Source organism: Tarenaya hassleriana, unplaced genomic scaffold (assembly GCF_000463585.1).
Source record: "Tarenaya hassleriana unplaced genomic scaffold, ASM46358v1 Cleome2, whole genome shotgun sequence".
Taxonomy (NCBI): Eukaryota; Viridiplantae; Streptophyta; class Magnoliopsida; order Brassicales; family Cleomaceae; genus Tarenaya; species Tarenaya hassleriana.
This window is the reverse complement of record NW_010965372.1, coordinates 6,185,213-6,203,470: the sequence shown is the minus strand read 5'-3', so window position 1 is coordinate 6,203,470 and position 18,258 is coordinate 6,185,213. Positions and strand designations below refer to the sequence as shown.

Sequence of the window (18,258 nt, the reverse complement as noted above, 5' to 3'; positions counted from 1 at the left end):
GAGCGTCGATTACCCGTTTTGCATCGGGATGAGGTTCAAGATGCGGGTTGAGTCTGAAGATGCCACCGAGAGAAGGTTCGTTACGCTTTAAGCTCCGAGTCATTTCTCTCTTACATCTGAACTGTGAGCCTCAACTCCTTGTTGCTTTATGTCAGATGCACCGGGATTATAACTGGAATCGGTGATATGGATCCATTGAGATGGCCCGGTTCTAAATGGAGATGCCTCCAGGTATCGGGCGAATCAAGAAGCTCCTTTTTTTCTGTCGTTAATTCTTGCAAATTGTTGCAACAATCAGCATGATATCGTTATCGTGTTTCGTGTCGTTTTCAGGTCAGGTGGGATGATATCGAGGCTAACGGGCATCAACATGTCTCGCCATGGGAGATTGAGCCCTCGGGTTCTGTCTCTAATTCAGGCAGCTTCGTAACAACTGGTCCCAAGAGGAGTAGGATTGGTTTTCCTCCCGTCACTGGTACCTACTCATCCTCCCCCTCCATAGTTCATGCTTATGGAAACATCCTTTGTTTCTGTTAAGTTCTCGTCTATTCTGACAAGTTCTTGTCTCTTTCTGTTCAGACGGGATCCGTGCAGCGGACTTCGGGGAATCTATAAGATTCCAGAGGGTCTTGCAAGGTCAAGAAATGTTTCCGGGTTTTATTAATCCCTCATCGGATTGTATGGCTCTTAACGGTCAGACAAGAAGCGGGTTTCGTCCGCGTAAAGCCACGGGCTTTGGAGAATCCATTGGTTTCCATAAGGTCTTGCAAGGTCAAGAAACGATTCCAGACCCTCCATCTTACCCGAACGGAGGAGGCTCTGGAATCTATAATGGCGGTCAAGTTCTGAGCTTGAGAAATATCTGGTCGGGTCCATGTCAGAACTTCAGTACCCGCGTGCTCCCGCCCTCCATCCACGCTTCATCGTCGCCGTCGTCCATGGTGATGTTTCAGCTATCGAACCACGAAAACGCTGTCTCGGGCGTCGGCCCGACGCTCTCCACCAGCGACCAGAACAAGTGTTGGGACAGTGACGGTGGTTCAGGCAACTCCTCGAGAGTAGTGTCGGATTCATGTAAGAGCAGTTGCAGGCTGTTTGGTTTCTCACTGACAGACGAAACTCACGGTGAAATGGCGATATCCGAGAAGGGCGGCAACGTAGTTATGCCCTGCGTGGAAGGGCAGATCGGGATGGCCATGAAAGGTATTGTTCCGAGCAACCATTCGCAGGGACGAAGGGAGATCTACGCAGTGAGAGACATTCTGCTGGATATCGCTCTTTAGCGTTCCGCGTTCCGCGTTCTGAGCTTCTATATGAATTCACGACTCTGCCTTCAAAGGGGCCATTTGGTTCTAAGACAAGAATTTGACGTTTTGTTTGTTGCAGAATGCTTCTTTAGATTGAAACCGTACTCTTGTGTTGTTCCTAAAGCGTTTAAGCCCACCGAGCATGTAATACTGTCGGACACCCTTTTGAAGTTTTATGTTTCTTTTTTACGGATTATTGTATTTTATTTTCCGAAATATGTTAATGTCCACTAGAAATGAGACGGGGGATTAGAAAAAAGGTGTAATTTTTTATTAATATATTAATTATTTATTCTTTGTTAACATATTATTGAATTATATCTCACCTCGTTTGGTGGCTTGAGAATTAAACGAATCGATTCATGAAAGATAAATTTTTCCAAAGTCAAAATCAATAAAGTCAAAGTTAACCCATTTTATACATTCGTATAGATATAGAATATATGTTTTTCCGGTGAAGAAATGTCAATGTTTTCATGCATTTTTAAATACGTCTTTCCAAATGATTCACGCAATCAGATACATATTATTAATAATATTCGTAGCGTCGCTTTTGCATGGATTTTGTAATTTAGTGGTCAGACCAAATTGCTTACGAGTTATTTCATTTTAATGTATTTTAAAACGTGATTATTTGACATTTTATTGATTTTTTAATCAGAAAAAATATATTGCAGAAGGGTTTTTTATCACCGTCTATCTCATAGCATGTATAATAGTCGCCAGTCAAAATCTAATATTTGTGTAAAAGAAAATAATTACTAGTGTACTTGACTAATAGGCTAAATTGGTTTTTTCATTTCATTTTGTAATATTAATCATGTATACACAAATAATACCACATATTAATGTATAGGACTACGTGTAAATATGAATTTCGTAAAAGAATAGAGAACCGCAAATTCCACAGGGTGTCATAGAATAAATATTATTATATTTATAAAAAAAGAATAAATATTATTATGGAAATTACGTATGATGTACGCCACGGACCGTCTATAGATGCGAATTATGATGTAAATGATACTTTAAAATCAAACGGTGACGTCATCATCCTACTGCTCCGCCGTCATAATGTTGACTCGTGTCAACCCTCACCGTCCATCGACAATTTTTTTTATTATATATTTTTGTTAATTCGTAGGAAATTTCTCAGTGGATCATGGAATATGGCTATATATATATATATATATATGGGTGTGTGTATGCATGCGTGCGTGTGATTTTTATGTTTCTTGAAATTATAAGTGATATGAGGTTTAAGCGTCTCTTAGGATAAATTTAAGAAGGGATAGCCATGAAATGGACCAGCTTATATGATTATATATATATAACAGCATTTTCAATATTTAAGCGTCTCTTATTTTTTATCTTTATTTTAGTTTTTTATAATATGAATCGAAAATCTATTTATTATAACAACAAAATCATTTGCACACTATAATATTGTAACAAAAATTATTAATCGCGATGGTCGTTTTATATTTACTCAAAGGCGGAGTGTAAAAATCTTTTAAAATGCATACTCTATTATTTCATTAATACGTAAATACATAAATACGTATATATATATATATGTTATGAATAAGGAAAACGTGTTTATTTATGATTAGAGACAAAAAAAGTGGAAAAGTCGTGAAAGCTCTCGCGAATCACGCGCCACTAGATTCATAAGAACAAGTCCAACGTAGAAACACGTCACCCACAGTTCCCGTGACGCACAATCTTACGTCACCGTCGTTGTTTAAACCCCCCTTTCTTCTGTACATTTGCAGAGAGAGAGAGAGACTAAAACCAATGATTTCTGCAATGCAAGCAACGGTTTCTTGTGGAACGCAACTCTCTCTGAACGCCGGGAAACAGCCACAGCCACGGGCGTTTCCGAAACGCGAAACGCTGGAAGACGCCGACCGCGAAAACCAGGACGTGGGGAAACTGGTGGCGGAGAACGCGGTGATAGTGGTGGGACGGAGAGGGTGTTGCATGAGCCATGTAGTGAAGAGGCTGCTTCACGGGCTGGGCGTTAACCCGGCCGTGCACGAGGTGGATGAGGACAGTGCGTTTGACGTTAACGGCGTTAAGTTTGATGAGACGGCGGCGTTACCGGCGTTATATGTGGGGGGGAAGTTGTTCGGAGGGCTGGATAGGGTTATGTCCACTCATATCTCCGGTGAGTTAGTTCCCATTCTCAAGGAGGCTGGCGCTTTATGGCTGTGAATTTTATAATCACCACTTCAAATTTTATCTTTCCTTTGTCTTTGTTTTTAGTATATATATGTATACATATATATATATATATAATATCATTACGACATAATTTGCTTAATATTGTTTTCAATTCTTATGAACTTTCGACATCGAAAAAGAACGGGAAATAGAGGCCTAAACAAAAATTTTAACTCCTCTTCATGGGCCTCTACTTTTAGTATGGATCCACTAGGCCCATTACAAAGCATGATGGGCCCATTATTACTCGGTTCGTTAACCTTATTATTTCATCACGTCTATGGATCTTTGGTCCCCTACTAATGATTATTGTTTACTATTTATCCATTATATATACATATATATAATTTATATCTACATATACACGCGAAAAATACAGAGTGACATGATTGATCAAAGCAGTAAGAGGTTTTGGAATGGTAATATAGTTTTAATATATGGTGATTAAATTTTTTTTTGTTAAATAAAGTTTTAAACATGTGAACGATGCATGCGGTCCATATGGCAGGAGGAATATTATGCTCAAATGGGACCTCTTCTTTAATGCTTCAATTAGTTGTCTTGCAATTAATATGAGACATATTAATTACATATGTATTTACAGTTCTGTACTATTTAAAGGAATTCAATACCAACAACATTTAAGTGGATATAGTAAAATTTAGTTAAATGGGATCTAGCGGAATAATTATTCTTGTTAATTTTTTTTGCAGGGAGTTCATTTCATTCTTCTTTCTTTTAATATCCCACGGAAATTTTAATAAAAAAAGTTTTCCCACTGAATCCTATTCAATTCATTTTCAATATTCAATTAATATTACGGTTCAAAATTTGAGGTGATTAATACATTGTTTGATGCTTATTGTTTACGCAATCAAGGTTTATTTTGCACATGACAAGAGAAAATTGTTATATTGAATTTTTCAATGACATAATCAATAGCAGGCTTATTCAATTACTAAATTAAATGTTTCCGACAACAGCCGACAGAATTTAGATATATCATTATCAGCCTCCTAACTACCTCTCGTAATTTAGTTTAATCAAATGAAATAATACTAATAAACGTTGCGAAAAAAGACAAAATTATACTAAGTTGTTGCCTCTATAATTGGAATGCCACTGTCGCTTGATGTCAATCCCGACATGTCTTCTCCATTATCCGTAAGAGTAGACTTCAGTCTTTGCTTGTTTGGTTATTCAAATATTTTGTATTTTTTTTCTATGGAATGTTTTACTATTTATGTGACATATTTGGTTTTATCTTAATATCCTGCATTAATTTTTTACATAAATAAAACATCGTACTATTGTTACATAAATTTTTTTAAAAAAAGCATCTTACTTTAATTCTTTTGTTTATCCAAAAACCAATTGGAAATTGAAAAGTGTCAAACCCAACAACAAAAAAAGTACTCTTCCCTTTCCCTAGAAAGTTGGGATGAGTCTTTTTCTTTTGTAATCAAAATTATAACATTTAGACCTTTAATTAGAAAACTGAGTATTTCATAATCCGAATAATTCAAGACTCGAATAAAAATTCTATATTTCAAATGAATTCGAATACCCTATGATAGAACCAAATGGACATTGTTGGTATTATAAATAAAAAAAAGCATGCACATAAAGCATCTGTCTTTTATTTTATTTTATTTATTATTTTGCTGTCTATAATTGCATCAAAGCCATGTGAATATACAGTTTCAGTACATGAGCCTGAAACAGTAACAATGGCTTTTGAGTGCATTTTCAGACATTCTCTTCAAAGAACCAGAATCTGTTTGTAACCAAATATGGAAATAAACCCACAAATCTCTCTCTCTCTCTCTCTCTCTCTCTCTCTCTCTCTCATCACAACAAGAAAGGATCCTGTAATAAAAATTTTCAGAAATTGGGCATTAGGCATCGACGCTTTTGTAATAAATCTAAATTAACACACTGACGGGTTTGATAACTTTACAGTGAAAACGTTACTCTCCTTAAATTCAGAAAACTCCTAAAGCAAGAGAGCAAAAAACCCAAGTGGGTAGTCATCATAGTTTGCCCAAAAGTCACAAACTTTAAGAGCCAACGGATATTTGGAGAGCTGTGTTCCTTTTCTCTCCTAGAGAATTTCAATTTCTCCCATTCGAATTTCATATATGTATATGTAAGGATTTGAATGGGAGTTTGTTTTCAGACAACGCTTGCTTGATCCGAGGAGTCTTCGTAGTAGTACGGAGTCAGTTTGCCGTCCTTTTGGGAAGCCGTGTGATGATTTTCGCCGCTTATTTCTTGCAGCATCTTCACGACCCTTCTCATGGAGGGTCGGTTGATGGGTAGGGGGTTCGTGCAGAGGAGGCCGATGTTTAAGACTTTACTTATCTGTTCCTTGAAGCAAGATTCGAGTTTCGGGTCTATGACATGATCGATGCCCTTCTCCTTTAGTGTGGTGCAAACCCACTTGACCAGATCCTTCTCTCCCAGCTCGGGGTCCATGGGTCGTTTCCTGGTGACTATCTCGAGCATCACAACCCCGAAACTGTATATGTCGCTCTTCTCGTTTACCCGGAGTGTGTAGGCATATTCTGCAAAGAGAGTTTTTTTAAAACGATTCGAAGGAGGGAAATTCAAATCCCAAGTGGATGTATTAATGAAGAAAGGCAGACCAAACATGTGGAGCCATGTTCAAGTTACTCATGGAGTGAATGCCAATTTAAGTTCCTCAACTAAATTTGTAAAATTTTTGCAAAAAATTGAAGAAAAACAGAAATTTTATTGTCTAAAATTATAAATGTGGAGGATCATCTGCAACTATTGACAAAGATGTACTGCATTTTTTTTTACCAGCAATAAACCAGACACAGATGAACTATGGACTAGTTTTTACCTAAGAGATGAAAATGACTTAAGACATGTAACCACAGAGAGGGAAACATAACCCTACTAACCTGGTGCGATATAACCGCAAGAACCAGCGATAACCGACATGGACTTTGGTGCCTTGCAGGTCAAGTCAACTACTTTAGCGACCCCGAAATCAGCAATTCGTGCCCCGTAATCTCCATCGATCAAAATGTTGTTGGACTTGACATCTCTATGTACAATCGGAGGAACACAGTCATGGTGAAGATAGGACAGCCCTTCAGCTGCATCGAAGATAATCTTGTACCTTGTCAGCCAACCCAGCAATCCTCCTTTACTGCTATGCAGCAGATCACCCAAGCTACCGTTGGGCATGTACTCGTAAACCAAGAGCTTGCAATCTCTCGTGACACAGCAACACCAGAGCTTGACAATGTTCTTATGTCTGATCTTGCCTAATGTCTCAACCTCTGCCTCGAAGGCTTCGTCTTGAGGCTTAGGTAGTTGATCTTTCTCTGGATCATGGTTTCCTGTCTGTTTTATGGATCTCGTCCATAGTCTCTTGACCGCTACAACCTCGCCACTGGTAAGAACAACCTTGTACACTTTACCAGAAGCTCCAATTCCGATCACATTGTCTTCGTCTAAGCTTTCAAGAATCTCGTTTTCGCTGAAGCCCAGTTTGTGGAACGACATTAATGTCCACTTTGATCTCTCCACGGCTCTTGCTTTCTTGAAGTTTCGATATTTGAAGTAGAACCATACAGCACCGACGAGGAAGATAACTGCTGCAAGTATGAAAATTGACCGGAGAAGCCATAGATATCCTTTGTTCTTAGCTTCACTCAAGCGTCCACACATTCCCTCCAAGTCTCCGCACAAACCAGGATTTCCAAGGAAACTATTCTTATACATTTCTTTAGCCAGTAGGGGAGGAACCTCACCCGATAACCTGTTATTCGACAAGTTCAACTGGTTTAGCTTCAAATTCTGCAAAGAGAGTGGTATTTCACCAGAAAACCGGTTATCAGACAGATCGAGGTAGTTCAAGACAGACAGACTCCCGATCTCATTGGGGATTCTACCGGAAAATTGGTTATTGGCTAAATTCAATTCGTTCAGTTTCTTCCAGGACTCGATTCCACGCGGTAACTCCCCTGAAAACTGGTTTCCATGAAGATCAAGAATACTCAGTCCCCCAAGTTTCACCATGGAACCAGGGAATGAGCCACTGAACTTGTTGTCGCTCGCTGATAACTGATTAAGATTGTCCAAGAACCCAATTTCCTCCGGCAAAGAGCCACTGAACTCATTGTTCGATATTATCAACATAGAGAGATTAGATGCACCTGAGACAGTCTTCGCAATTTTGCCGGAGAAGGAGTTGTTGACAAGCTCAAGCAAGTAAACATGAGGCAATCCCCAGAATGCGACAGGGACCTGATCCGATAACCGGTTGTGTCCCAACCGGATACGGTACAAGCTCCGGCAATCGCTAAGACTCTGAGGAATTTGGCCGGAGAACGAGTTTTGTATTATCAGCAACTCCTCTAACTCACCATTCTCGCACAAAGTCGCCGGTAACTCGCCGGAAAATCCGTTTTCTGACACGTCAAGCCATTTCAACGGCGAGTTTTTTCCGAGGTCTCTAGGTAACTCGCCGGTGAGGCGGTTCCTAAAGATCCTGAGCTCGTACAAGTTCGGAGACAGTGCTATGGTCGATGGAAGCTCACCTTCGAGTTCGTTCTCGTAGAGATTCAAGCTCTCCAATGGAACCCGGCAAAGCTCGTCAGGTATTGAGCCACTCAACCTGTTCATAGACGCATCGAGGAGTCTCAGCGACTTCAGATTCCCGAGCTCCGGGGGGATCTTGCCGCTCAACGAGTTGTTGTAGAGCTCTATCTGGACGACACGAGCCAACCCGCCAAGCGAACTCGGGATAGGACCCTCCAGTTTGTTCAGCGCGAGGTCCAAATCGGTTAGACGACCGAGTCCACCCAGAGAGTCAGGGATCTTCCCGACCAGATTACACTCGGTGAGCCACATAACCTCGAGATTCGTCAGGTTCCCGAGCTCCGGTGGGATACGACCGGGACGAAAGGGGTTGTACGACAGGTTCAACATCCTGAGCGAGCTTATGTTCCCGAGGAACGGCGGAATCGTCCCATCCAAGAGATTGTACACGAGAGACAGAACCTCGAGCTTCTGAAACCCGCCGAAACTAGCCGGAATATCACCCGAGAAGTTGTTTCCGGTTAGATCGAGGTACTTCAAGTTAGGGAGATCGGCCAGAGTGTACGGAAGTTTGCCGGTGAAGAGATTCTGGGAGAGATCGAGATGCTCGAGGCTCTTACACGCCGCAACATCGATAGGAAGATTCGAGGCTATGGAGTTGTTGAAGAAGGAAAGGAACGAGAGGTTTGGGAGACGACATATGACGGAAGGGAAAGGTCCCGCGAGGTTAGCGTCGGAAAGGTCGACGGAGGTGACGGAGCCCACGCCGCAGGAGACACCATACCATCGGCAAGGAGAGACGTCGTTAGGGTTCCAGGAGGAGAGAGAAGAGTCGGGGTCGAGGAGAGAGAGCTTCACTTGCTGGAGAATGAGACCCTCATGGTTGAGAGAGAGGACTACAGGGAAAAGGAAGAAGAGAAGAAGAAAAGTCATCTTCATTCCACAACAATGGCCACTTTCCTACGGCAGAGACGGCGCTGCTGCGGCGGAGAGCGGTGGCGGAGTGGGAAGATAAGTGATGGTGAAACTATATATACACACACAGATTACAGACAGAGAGAGAGAGGCTGAGAGATATTGTAAAAAGGGTTGACCAAATTTTATTTTATTTTTGACCGACAAATTATTGAGACTGTAAAAAAGGCAAAATCGTGCCCTGTATTTTCATTTAATTTGTTCCTAGTTTTTTTTATTATTTTATTCGTTTGTAAATAATTCTTTTCTATTTTTCTAATCTATTATCAATATTTTTTTTTATAATCCACAAGTTAACTTAACTTTCGATTCAATTATATTTTTTTTATAAGATATATAAAAATATGTCTTTTTAATTAGAAATTCAAATTTAAATTGAGAAAAAATTTTATTTTATCCTTTATCATATCAGTCACCCAATTTTAATTTCTATTATTAATATCGAGTCATCCAATTTTGATGTCTATTATTAATGTTGAGAAGATGTAAATAGATAGTAAAATATACTAATTGAGATTTGTGAGGTGAATTATTGGAGATTTTTTATTTAAACAAAGGATTATAATATTTGGAGATAATAGAATATTTTTATTTAATTAATATAAAATTTAAAATATAAAAATAAAAATAAATACAAAAATTATAATAATATTTTAAAATATTTGTATACGTTTTATAAAAGAATTGAAAAATAAGTATTTGAGATTGAAATTTAAAGTATAGTTAGACTGAGTATTAAAATTTAGATATGGATCAATAAAATTTTGAAGATCGATATTGATGATTATATGTTGTATATATCGATTTTTGTTTTTTATATTATAATAAAATATCAATTTAGTTTGGCTCATATACAAAGACTACTACCGGACCGAAGGTTTATCTAACCAACGCATCTGAAAGATAATAGTTAGGGGTCCTCCATTATAAAAAAAAATATCAATTTAGTTTGAGTTTGACATAAATATACATATTAACGGCATGAAGATGTTAAATCAAATAGAAAGTAAAAGACGGGATTAACCATCATAATTTCATAAATAATATAATAGAAAAATGGTAAAAAAATATTGAAGTGTTAAAATAATTATAAATAGAAAATATAATAATATAAATTTTTATTTAAATAAAATGATAAATATAGAAATTAAATTAAATCTAAATATCCTGTGTACTATAATGTGAAATCAGACACAATTCTTGTTTTTTACAAATCTGAAATCAATATTTCATTTTTTATATAATGTATGGATTGTCACTCATTATGCATAATAACAGTTACAGTTATGTTTCTTAAGTCACAATTATGTCGTTAAGCCTTGAATAAGACAAAATTATAAGTCAAAATATTTTCGAATATATTAAATGAAGAGTATAGTGTTTTCTTGAGACACAATAAATGATACAATACTTTCGACGAATAATAAATGCACTTTTATGAGATTTGTATTAACGTTCATGAATGAAGAAATTTTATTCTAGAATTATTATTATGAATAACATAAATAAAATTATTTATTCGTAATTCCTCTTCCTCTGCAATAATTGTTAATAAAGTATTAAATATCCCTGGTGAATTATTTTTTCCTTTCTATTTTTGGGTCCTCTACCAAATGAGATTGTTCGGTTTTATTTAATATGTAATTTAATGTATGCATAACTATATAACATGTTTAATTAATTCCAATGATAATTACTTTAAAGAAAAATCCATAAAGCCTATATATATATATATATCTAAAAAAAATGTGTTGTCTTTGAATTAAATGATAAACTGAAATTCACTCAAAAATTTGTCATTAAAGTTCAACATCGAAACATCGCGTCGTCCGTCGCGTCATCATATTAGACAGGTTGGGTGTGGGTGGAGAAACGGCATGCAGTCACCGTGTGCTGTTAAAAAACAATAAAACAGCTGTTTCACATTTTCTGTTTAAAAATTAAAGAAAAATATTTATGTGAATTCTATTAATTTAATTTGTAATTGTTACAAAATGGAAATTTAAAATTATTTTAATAATATTCACAACTTTATAAATTTCTTTTGAATCTATCTGATTATCATTTAGGATCTTCAAAACAAACGGCATGCAATCTCCATGTTCATGTTAAAATATTTTTTTTTGTCCAAACGGTTGTCGTTACTAGTGGCAGTAGTAGTGGTTGGAAATTATTAATTTCGTGGGCCGACTTAATAATGTACCCTGCTGAAATTTGTCCGTACGGCGTTACAAAATAACAAATTTATGACAGTAGAGTAAATTGATGTTGTCGTCTTCGTTAAAAAAAACGAAATATGTATGGGATTTTATATATATATATATATAAGAGCAAACCTTATTTAAGTGTGTATAACGAATCTTTTATACTTGATGTATTAATATAGAAGCTAATATATTATACGTTTTTTATTGATAATTGAGCTAAACTAACTTTTCATGATACCCATAAATGGGGAGCCGAGTGGTGAAAGAGTATTGTTCTATGGGTTTCGGTCGCCGGTTCGAAATCAGCTGATGGGAAAGAAGGGGTAGGGTGTTGCTCTCTAGACTCTAAAGTTATTCCGGGTCTGAGGAGATGTAGTTTGGGCCGAAGATCCAGGTGAACCTAGGAGTGTCAAAATGACCGGGCCGGTCCGAGTCCGACAAAAACCCAAAAAAATACGGGCCGGGCCAGCCCGACCCGAAACACACGCAGGTTTAAAATCTTGGGCCCGAGGCCCGAACCAATGGGCTTTTTTCGAGTTCGGGCCGGGCGTCGGATTTTTTTTTAAAAAATAACAAAATAAAAATAAAAATTATTAATAAAAAATTATCAAAATAGAAAAAATTTAATATATACTAAAGATAATAAAAAATAAAGTTGTGATAAAAACATTTATTAATATATATGTGAATTAAAGAGAAATTAGAAGTCAGATTTTTTAATTTTTATATAATAATAAAATTTATTTAAATATTAGTGAATTAATATGTATATATTTATGCATGTATGTATAAATATTTATCTATATCTATATATATTTATATTATATAATATATAATATATTTATTTTTTCGGGCCAAGAGTTCGGGTCGGTCCGGCCCGATGGACGATCGGGCTTCAATTTCTTAGGCCCAAACCCGTAAATTTTACGGATAGATTCGGGGCGGGTAACGGACCTGAGGCTTTTTTGACACCCCTAGGTGAACCTCTCGATTAACAAAAAAAAAAAAACTTTTCATGAACCGTTTAAAAATCTAATAATATGAGTTAAAATGAAATCCCTATAGCTGTTTTGCTACTTAAGCTAAATAAAAAACATGTTTTAAGTAAACCGTAACAAAAAAAAAAAGCAAACAATGATGATTTTCTTAATCATATAGATTTTATAATTAAGTGGCAATTAATCCAAACAAGAACTTTGTCTAAAAAGGCTAATTCCTTTGGAAATCTACAAACATACCTTTATGTGGTTGTACCTATCCACATGCCCTGAGATTTGTGGGACCTCCTAAAGATAACCATGATTTTCTTTTAGGGAATTTAAAACATCCGAATTAATGTTCTAATCATTTCCTTGCTTTCTTCAAATTTACGTTGGAGATTTTACATAAGATCATGATTTCTTTTTGGAAAAAAAAATAACATTTTTTTGTACCATTTGGATTTTCATTATAAATTACAATCATGGGATATTATATTTTGTCACCAAGGATCCGAAAATTGAGCCCCTTTTCTTTATAGTAACAAATACAACCTCTAGAAACACAATTTTTTTTTTTATAATATGTAATTTGTCAAGGGTGGGGTTTGAACTTGGATGGAGCACTCTTTGCGCATATCCACTTACCAGTTGAGCCAACCACTTTTAGCGAGGAAACACAAATTATTACCAAAATAGTTAAATTTTGTCGCTATTTTATTACATAGTTTAATTTTTTATACATAGTTGATTGGGTATCAGATCCTTTAACCTCAAGATTAGAGATTCAAATTCTTTTAGTCTCGTAATCCGTGAGTTGGTCGGTTATGAACAATATATATTGATCTTTTTTTGGTAAAATATGAGAATATACTATTATAGGGATGGCTTTTGGGGCAAAAGAGCATATAGAAGAAAGTGGTCGGTCCAACCCCTAAGGGCCAGTTTCCTAACCTTGCAATCATAATTATTCCCTTAAGCCTAACTCAATTAGTTGATTCTTTGTGTTAATTTATTTCATATCCCCCCCCCCCCTTTTTGTTGGTATAACAAATATGACTCTTATTTTAATATTCTATTTGATTTTTTTTACTTTTTTTTTTATTCTATTTTAATATTCTAGTTGATTTTTTTTACTTTTATTTCCAATCTTGCAGTTCGACTTTCTCGTCTTTTGATACATCTCCATTGTGTATACACACACACACATATATATACACACTAATACACATACATGTACACATAGCCAATATGTCAATGCGTATGTATGTTGATGAATGGTTGATGTGTGGTCAACCTAAAACAATGTTACGGGGTCTCATATATGATAATTTTCTTAATAGTTTATGCTAATTTTATTGTACATTTGATTATCACCATAACTAGGTGTATACCAATTCGCCAATATTCTACATTTTTTTCTTGATATTTTATATTCAAAATTCCTAGTTTATGTTAATTTTCTTATCACCATAATTAACTGAAGCAGTTTATGTAATTGGACCCATAGTATTCAAAATTACCTTTTTGCCCAATATTATACCATTTTCTATATAATGATACTTCACAAATCTAGTTGACATCTAAAGGAAAATTCTATTTTTCACGTTAAATTGGAATAGCCTTTATAAAAATGTTGTTTTATTTGTTTTAACAGCTTAATGTTAATTAATCATGTTTACCAAATTATGGATTATATCCACTATATTTTATTTAGCAATCGTTAGAACATTAGTGTAGTATCTAATTAAATAGTTTTAATAAATAAAATTATATCAGAATATTTTGTTGTAGTCGAATATTATTTCTTTCAGAATTTCTCTAATACCCTCAATAGATACGTTAAGATTACATTCATTCTTTACGATCATATTTTATAAAATTTTACGTATATATACACCTTAAATCTTAATAATTTTTCTAAATATTGAATAAATAAATCTAAAATTTGTAGAACAATTTTGAAAATAAAATTATTACTCTATGTTAGTCTTGTCGGTGTTAATACAAAAAGTTTGAAATACCATTTTTTTTATAATTATAAAATAAATAAATAAATAGAGTTTCGTTTGGAAAAAATTTTACTCCACCACAGAAACTGGAAACAAGAGATTTTAAAATTGAAAATATTATGTTAGTATCATTTTTTAAATTATATTTTGATGGAGGACTAAGCCTACATATATCTGATGTTATATTCAAGTGTAATAAGAATAGAGATTTAAAGAATGATTTAAATTCGCATTTTATGCTAAAAATGTTACAAATGAATATATAAATTGAGAGAGAGAAAAAAGGCATTTTCTAATTAAGCCCCCTCTCTAAGCACTTAAAAAAGAGTTCAGTTCACGTATCGCTGCTGTAATCTTCTGATTCTACGCCGTAATCATTACCTGTATAGTTTGGTACACCACCACCATCACCATCACCATCACCATCACCACCGCCATCATCTTCATCTTCATCATCATCATCACCATCATCTAAACCCCAGTTTCTCTGACTGTACTCAACGGGTTCAACGGCATCCATACTCATGTCACTTTCATCATCTCCATTATCACCTTCCTCAACACCTTCCATCATCATTCTGCTTGGTGTTTCAACTTTCCACTCCTCCACTTCTTCTTCTTCTTCTTCTTCTTCTTCTTCATCATCATCATCATCTTCTTCTTCTTCCTCGTTTCGTGGCCTGAGAATGTCGGCAGCTCTCCTTCCCAGACAGTTGTTATCGTCGAAGCTTCTCCTCTCGGGTCGTCTTCTAACTGTTCTTCTCCCTCTTCCAGTCCCCTCATGGCTCAACTGAAGGGAAATCGATTGCGCTTTTCTCCCGCTACCGATGGCTCGCATTTTCTTGCTCTTCGTTTTTCTGATGGATCCATGGCCAAAGCTCCCTCTTCCACGTTTGTTACGACCATTACTCGAGCCCATGAAAACCTCTGTCTCTTCATCTCGTTCTTCTCCCAATTCGATTGTTTTGCTTTTAAACGGAGAGTTTCCGGAATGTAGCATCTGCATAAAGCGAGTAAACTGTTAGCTTCAACGCAAGAGTTAAAGGAACCGACTTTCTACCCGCAACCGAAAACAGAAAGAGCTTATAAAGAAAAACTTACTATCCGCTCGTCTTCATCCTCGGGGGTTAGGTCGGGTTTCTCCTGCTTTACATCATACTTAATGGATGCATCAAGTTCTGAAAGTCTCAAAGCAACAGCTGATATTGTCCGTGGAATCCATGGAAGAACAGGGGCAAGTCCTGAACCACCACCAGCAGCAGAAGCTTCCGAGAGCTCTTTCACCGTCACGAAATCAGACGACAAGTATTCTTTCTCGATGGCGTTCTCAAAGAGTGTCAATACCTGTAAACACAGCGGGAACCGGGTTTAAAAAGAGATTATCTTTCGAGCAGAACAATGACGGTACATGCTGAAACAGACGTCAAAGGGCCAAAATGGTGATTCAGATCTAACAAGTGTTTGACATCGTTAACATATGCGATCATCAAGTTTCTTTTACAGTTGTTTTGAAGCTATGTTAATGGAGGAAGGAACCGAAGTCTGATAATTGCAGAAATACCAAATGGGAAGGTAAAGAAATATAGTACAGGAGAACCTGGATGAGATCCTCAGGTGATGATGAAGCATTTAGCTCAACTCCCCAGTTCTCCCTTTGTTCTTCTGTCCAAAATGATTCAAGAGCCTCATCTGGAACAGATGCCTGCGAATAGATGAAACCGAAAAAGTTGGCAAAAGCTGGTACGGAAGAAATCGACTGTCAAACTTTGTGTCGGGATTTCGACTTGGGCCGAGTTTGTTGATGCTTTACCTCGAGAAAAACGAGCAGTGACTTGAGCAATCTAACCCCGAGAGGAAGATGAGAAGCCACCAAATCTTGTAAGATTAGATGGCATCTCTTCTTTCCATATTTCCTAGCGTAGAAAGGTAATGAATTGCAAGATTCTGACCACATCCATCTCTGAAAATCTTGGTACCGTTCCAATGAATTCTTCTTTTCAGTCTCATTTCTCCCGAGCTCAACTCCGAAAGAATATGAAGTTTCCACTGAATCGGTATTTGACCCATCAAATTCAGCCGAAGAATCAGGAGTGGAATTCACACCAGCAACTTCATTCTCGGCACAGGTTTCCTTCAAGCAATGTTTTCTAGAAAGCTGAAACTTGTGACAAACATTCTCTTTGAACGATCCCTCTATCTTCCGCAACATTATTCGTAAATGGGATTCTCTAATCCCATGCATATTCAGCGATGTAACGAGAGCTTCAAATGCCTATGCAAAACAAAAACCATACAATATAAGACACAGTCCCTGTAGAAGAAGCTAATATATTAGAAAACTAAACAGCCCTTAGTAACTTTCGTTAGTGGCAACTTTCTACAAAGTTCAAAATCTTAGAATGGAACTCTTCGGTTTCAAGAAGGAACAAAAAAAGAAATTTTGATATGACCCATTAAGTCTTTTAAAGATATCTAACCGTAGAGTTACTAAAAGTGTTACCTCTTCCGTGTCAATGACCCGCCACTTTCCATCATGTAGCTCAACAAATATAAGCCCAGAACAAGGATCATTTCTAGATGATGATGTCACAAACTGCCAGTAACGATTACGGCGTCTATCCTGTCCAAGTGGTAAAGATCGATATACATACATCTCTTCTGCTCTCTGGCCAATGTATGATTTCAATTGTGAACGTGATCTCTTCGAAGCATACCCGTATTGAGAAGAACAATTTTCTTGACTCATATTGGTATCCCTTGTAACCAAGGTTCTTTCAGAAGGGACTTTGTGAAGATCAGAATGATCATTTGAGACAACTTCCAGAGACTTCTGCTCATATGTAGTTTCAGTTATGTCTCTCATGCAGTTCTTATCTAACTGTGCTTCTGCCCACATTTGCTTTTTAAGAGCATTTGCTGCTTCCATGCGATGCTGACAACATTTTCCAATAAAATTCAGATTACAGATATGACAAGTTGAGAACATCTCAGCCCAAAGGGGGAAAACTGATAAAAATATAAAGCACAAAACTTTACCTCAAGAACAGCTCGGATTGAATTCCCTTCATTGGCAATACCAATTAAAGCAACAAGGGCATTAAGGCGCTCCTCAACACTCAGATGACAGTAATCTCCTTCTGTAAGACCTTGAATCCATGACTGGTCATCGTTACTTTCATCAACCTCAACATTCTTGTTATCCACGCAGCTAACCCCATTGTCTTTGCCAGCAGTACAGAGCTCGTTAGGGGTTTGTGCTACATTATTGTTGTTCAAGATGCTTGACGGAAGAGCAGACAAATCCTTCTCAATCCCGTTCTTAAGATCTGCTTTAACATTGCAAATCATATCGTCTTTCCCATTTCCAGATAAAAAAATTTCTTCGCCCAGATCATCTGCACTTTTTGATGCATTTGCAGGAGTGGTTATTTCATCAATGTCGGGATCCTCATCGGCATCGCCTTCAGAGTCTTCATCCCTTACAACATTTTCTGCATCTTCTACACCTGTAAATCCATTTTCGAAAGCCCGTATCCTCTTCCTAGCTTCAGCGAGTATTGCCTCTGCATCCGCAGGGTCCTTCCTATAAGGAGCTCGGACACAATAGGTTGAAGGAGCTATCCTTTCAAAAAGTTTGACATCTCTTGTCAAAGCAACAGATATAGAAGCCTCTGGTGTCTTGCTTGTAGTCAGGTCTCGGAGTCCAGATTTCTTCCAGAGGAAAATCATAATAACTATGTAAATTATACGAACTGCATATATGAAATATAGGGTCAAATTGAAACTCTAGAACCAATGTGGAATATACCTGAATTTTTTCGGCAAGTTCTAATACAGTTAGTCCCTTGCTTCCCTCAAGGGAGAGAACATGAAAGGCTGCAAATTTGACAGTCCCAGGAGTCAACCGATGTCTTGACTTCCGTGAAAGCAGCAAACCTTTCTCTCGCATTAATGCAAAAGCACTTTCAGCTGCTGA

The 18,258-nt window shown here is 36.8% G+C and overlaps 4 protein-coding genes across 7 annotated transcripts in view; 2 read left to right on the top strand and 2 right to left on the bottom strand.

Moving 5' to 3' along the window:
• The window catches only part of LOC104812619 (auxin response factor 3-like), a 4,582-nt gene extending 3,038 nt beyond the window's left edge, over positions 1–1,544 (top strand). Inside the window, exons 8-11 of the mRNA XM_010539884.1 lie at positions 1–75; positions 156–231; positions 334–475; positions 580–1,544. Coding sequence (XP_010538186.1) covers positions 1–75; positions 156–231; positions 334–475; positions 580–1,283 — 997 coding nt within the window. The 3' untranslated portion in view covers positions 1,284–1,544. The remainder of the gene's footprint in view (positions 76–155; positions 232–333; positions 476–579) is intronic.
• A 1,542-nt stretch (positions 1,545–3,086) lies between these two features.
• Positions 3,087–3,843, top strand: LOC104812618 (glutaredoxin-C9). The gene has a single exon (XM_010539883.1). The coding sequence runs from the start codon at positions 3,105–3,107 to the stop codon at positions 3,522–3,524; it is 420 nt and encodes a 139-aa protein (XP_010538185.1). The 5' UTR covers positions 3,087–3,104; the 3' UTR covers positions 3,525–3,843.
• Positions 3,844–5,453: 1,610 nt separating this feature from the next.
• On the bottom strand, positions 5,454–9,156 carry LOC104812617 (receptor-like protein kinase HSL1). The gene is made up of 2 exons (XM_010539881.2): positions 6,464–9,156; positions 5,454–6,100 (listed from the first exon to the last, which is right to left on the bottom strand). Exons 1-2 carry the CDS (start codon positions 9,048–9,050, stop codon positions 5,709–5,711), a joined length of 2,979 nt encoding a protein of 992 aa, XP_010538183.1. The 5' UTR covers positions 9,051–9,156; the 3' UTR covers positions 5,454–5,708.
• A 5,330-nt stretch (positions 9,157–14,486) lies between these two features.
• LOC104812616 (homeobox-DDT domain protein RLT1-like) overlaps positions 14,487–18,258 on the bottom strand; it is a 9,376-nt gene continuing 5,604 nt past the window's right edge. For 3 of the 4 annotated variants that reach the window (XM_010539879.1, XM_010539877.1, XM_010539878.1), the window contains exons 13-19: positions 18,091–18,258; positions 17,319–17,993; positions 16,783–17,214; positions 16,093–16,554; positions 15,880–15,984; positions 15,384–15,626; positions 14,487–15,282 (exon numbers count right to left, since the gene is read on the bottom strand). In XM_010539879.1, the coding sequence (XP_010538181.1) occupies positions 14,617–15,282; positions 15,384–15,626; positions 15,880–15,984; positions 16,093–16,554; positions 16,783–17,214; positions 17,319–17,993; positions 18,091–18,258 (2,751 nt within the window). In that variant the 3' untranslated portion in view covers positions 14,487–14,616. Of the gene's footprint in view, positions 15,283–15,383; positions 15,627–15,871; positions 15,985–16,092; positions 16,555–16,782; positions 17,215–17,318; positions 17,994–18,090 lie in introns of those variants that run through there. The other variant, XM_010539880.1, reaches the window with a different exon arrangement.

Bases quoted from the DNA above. Each gene is read 5' to 3' on its own strand.
- LOC104812618 (XM_010539883.1), top strand. From the start codon at position 3,105: ATGATTTCTGCAATGCAAGCAACGGTTTCTTGTGGAACGCAACTCTCT.
- LOC104812617 (XM_010539881.2), bottom strand. From the start codon at position 9,050: ATGAAGATGACTTTTCTTCTTCTCTTCTTCCTTTTCCCTGTAGTCCTC. The intron at 6,101-6,463 runs GTTAGTAGGGTT...CTCTCTTTGCAG, and splicing joins TTGCGGTTATATCGCACCAG to AATATGCCTACACACTCCGG.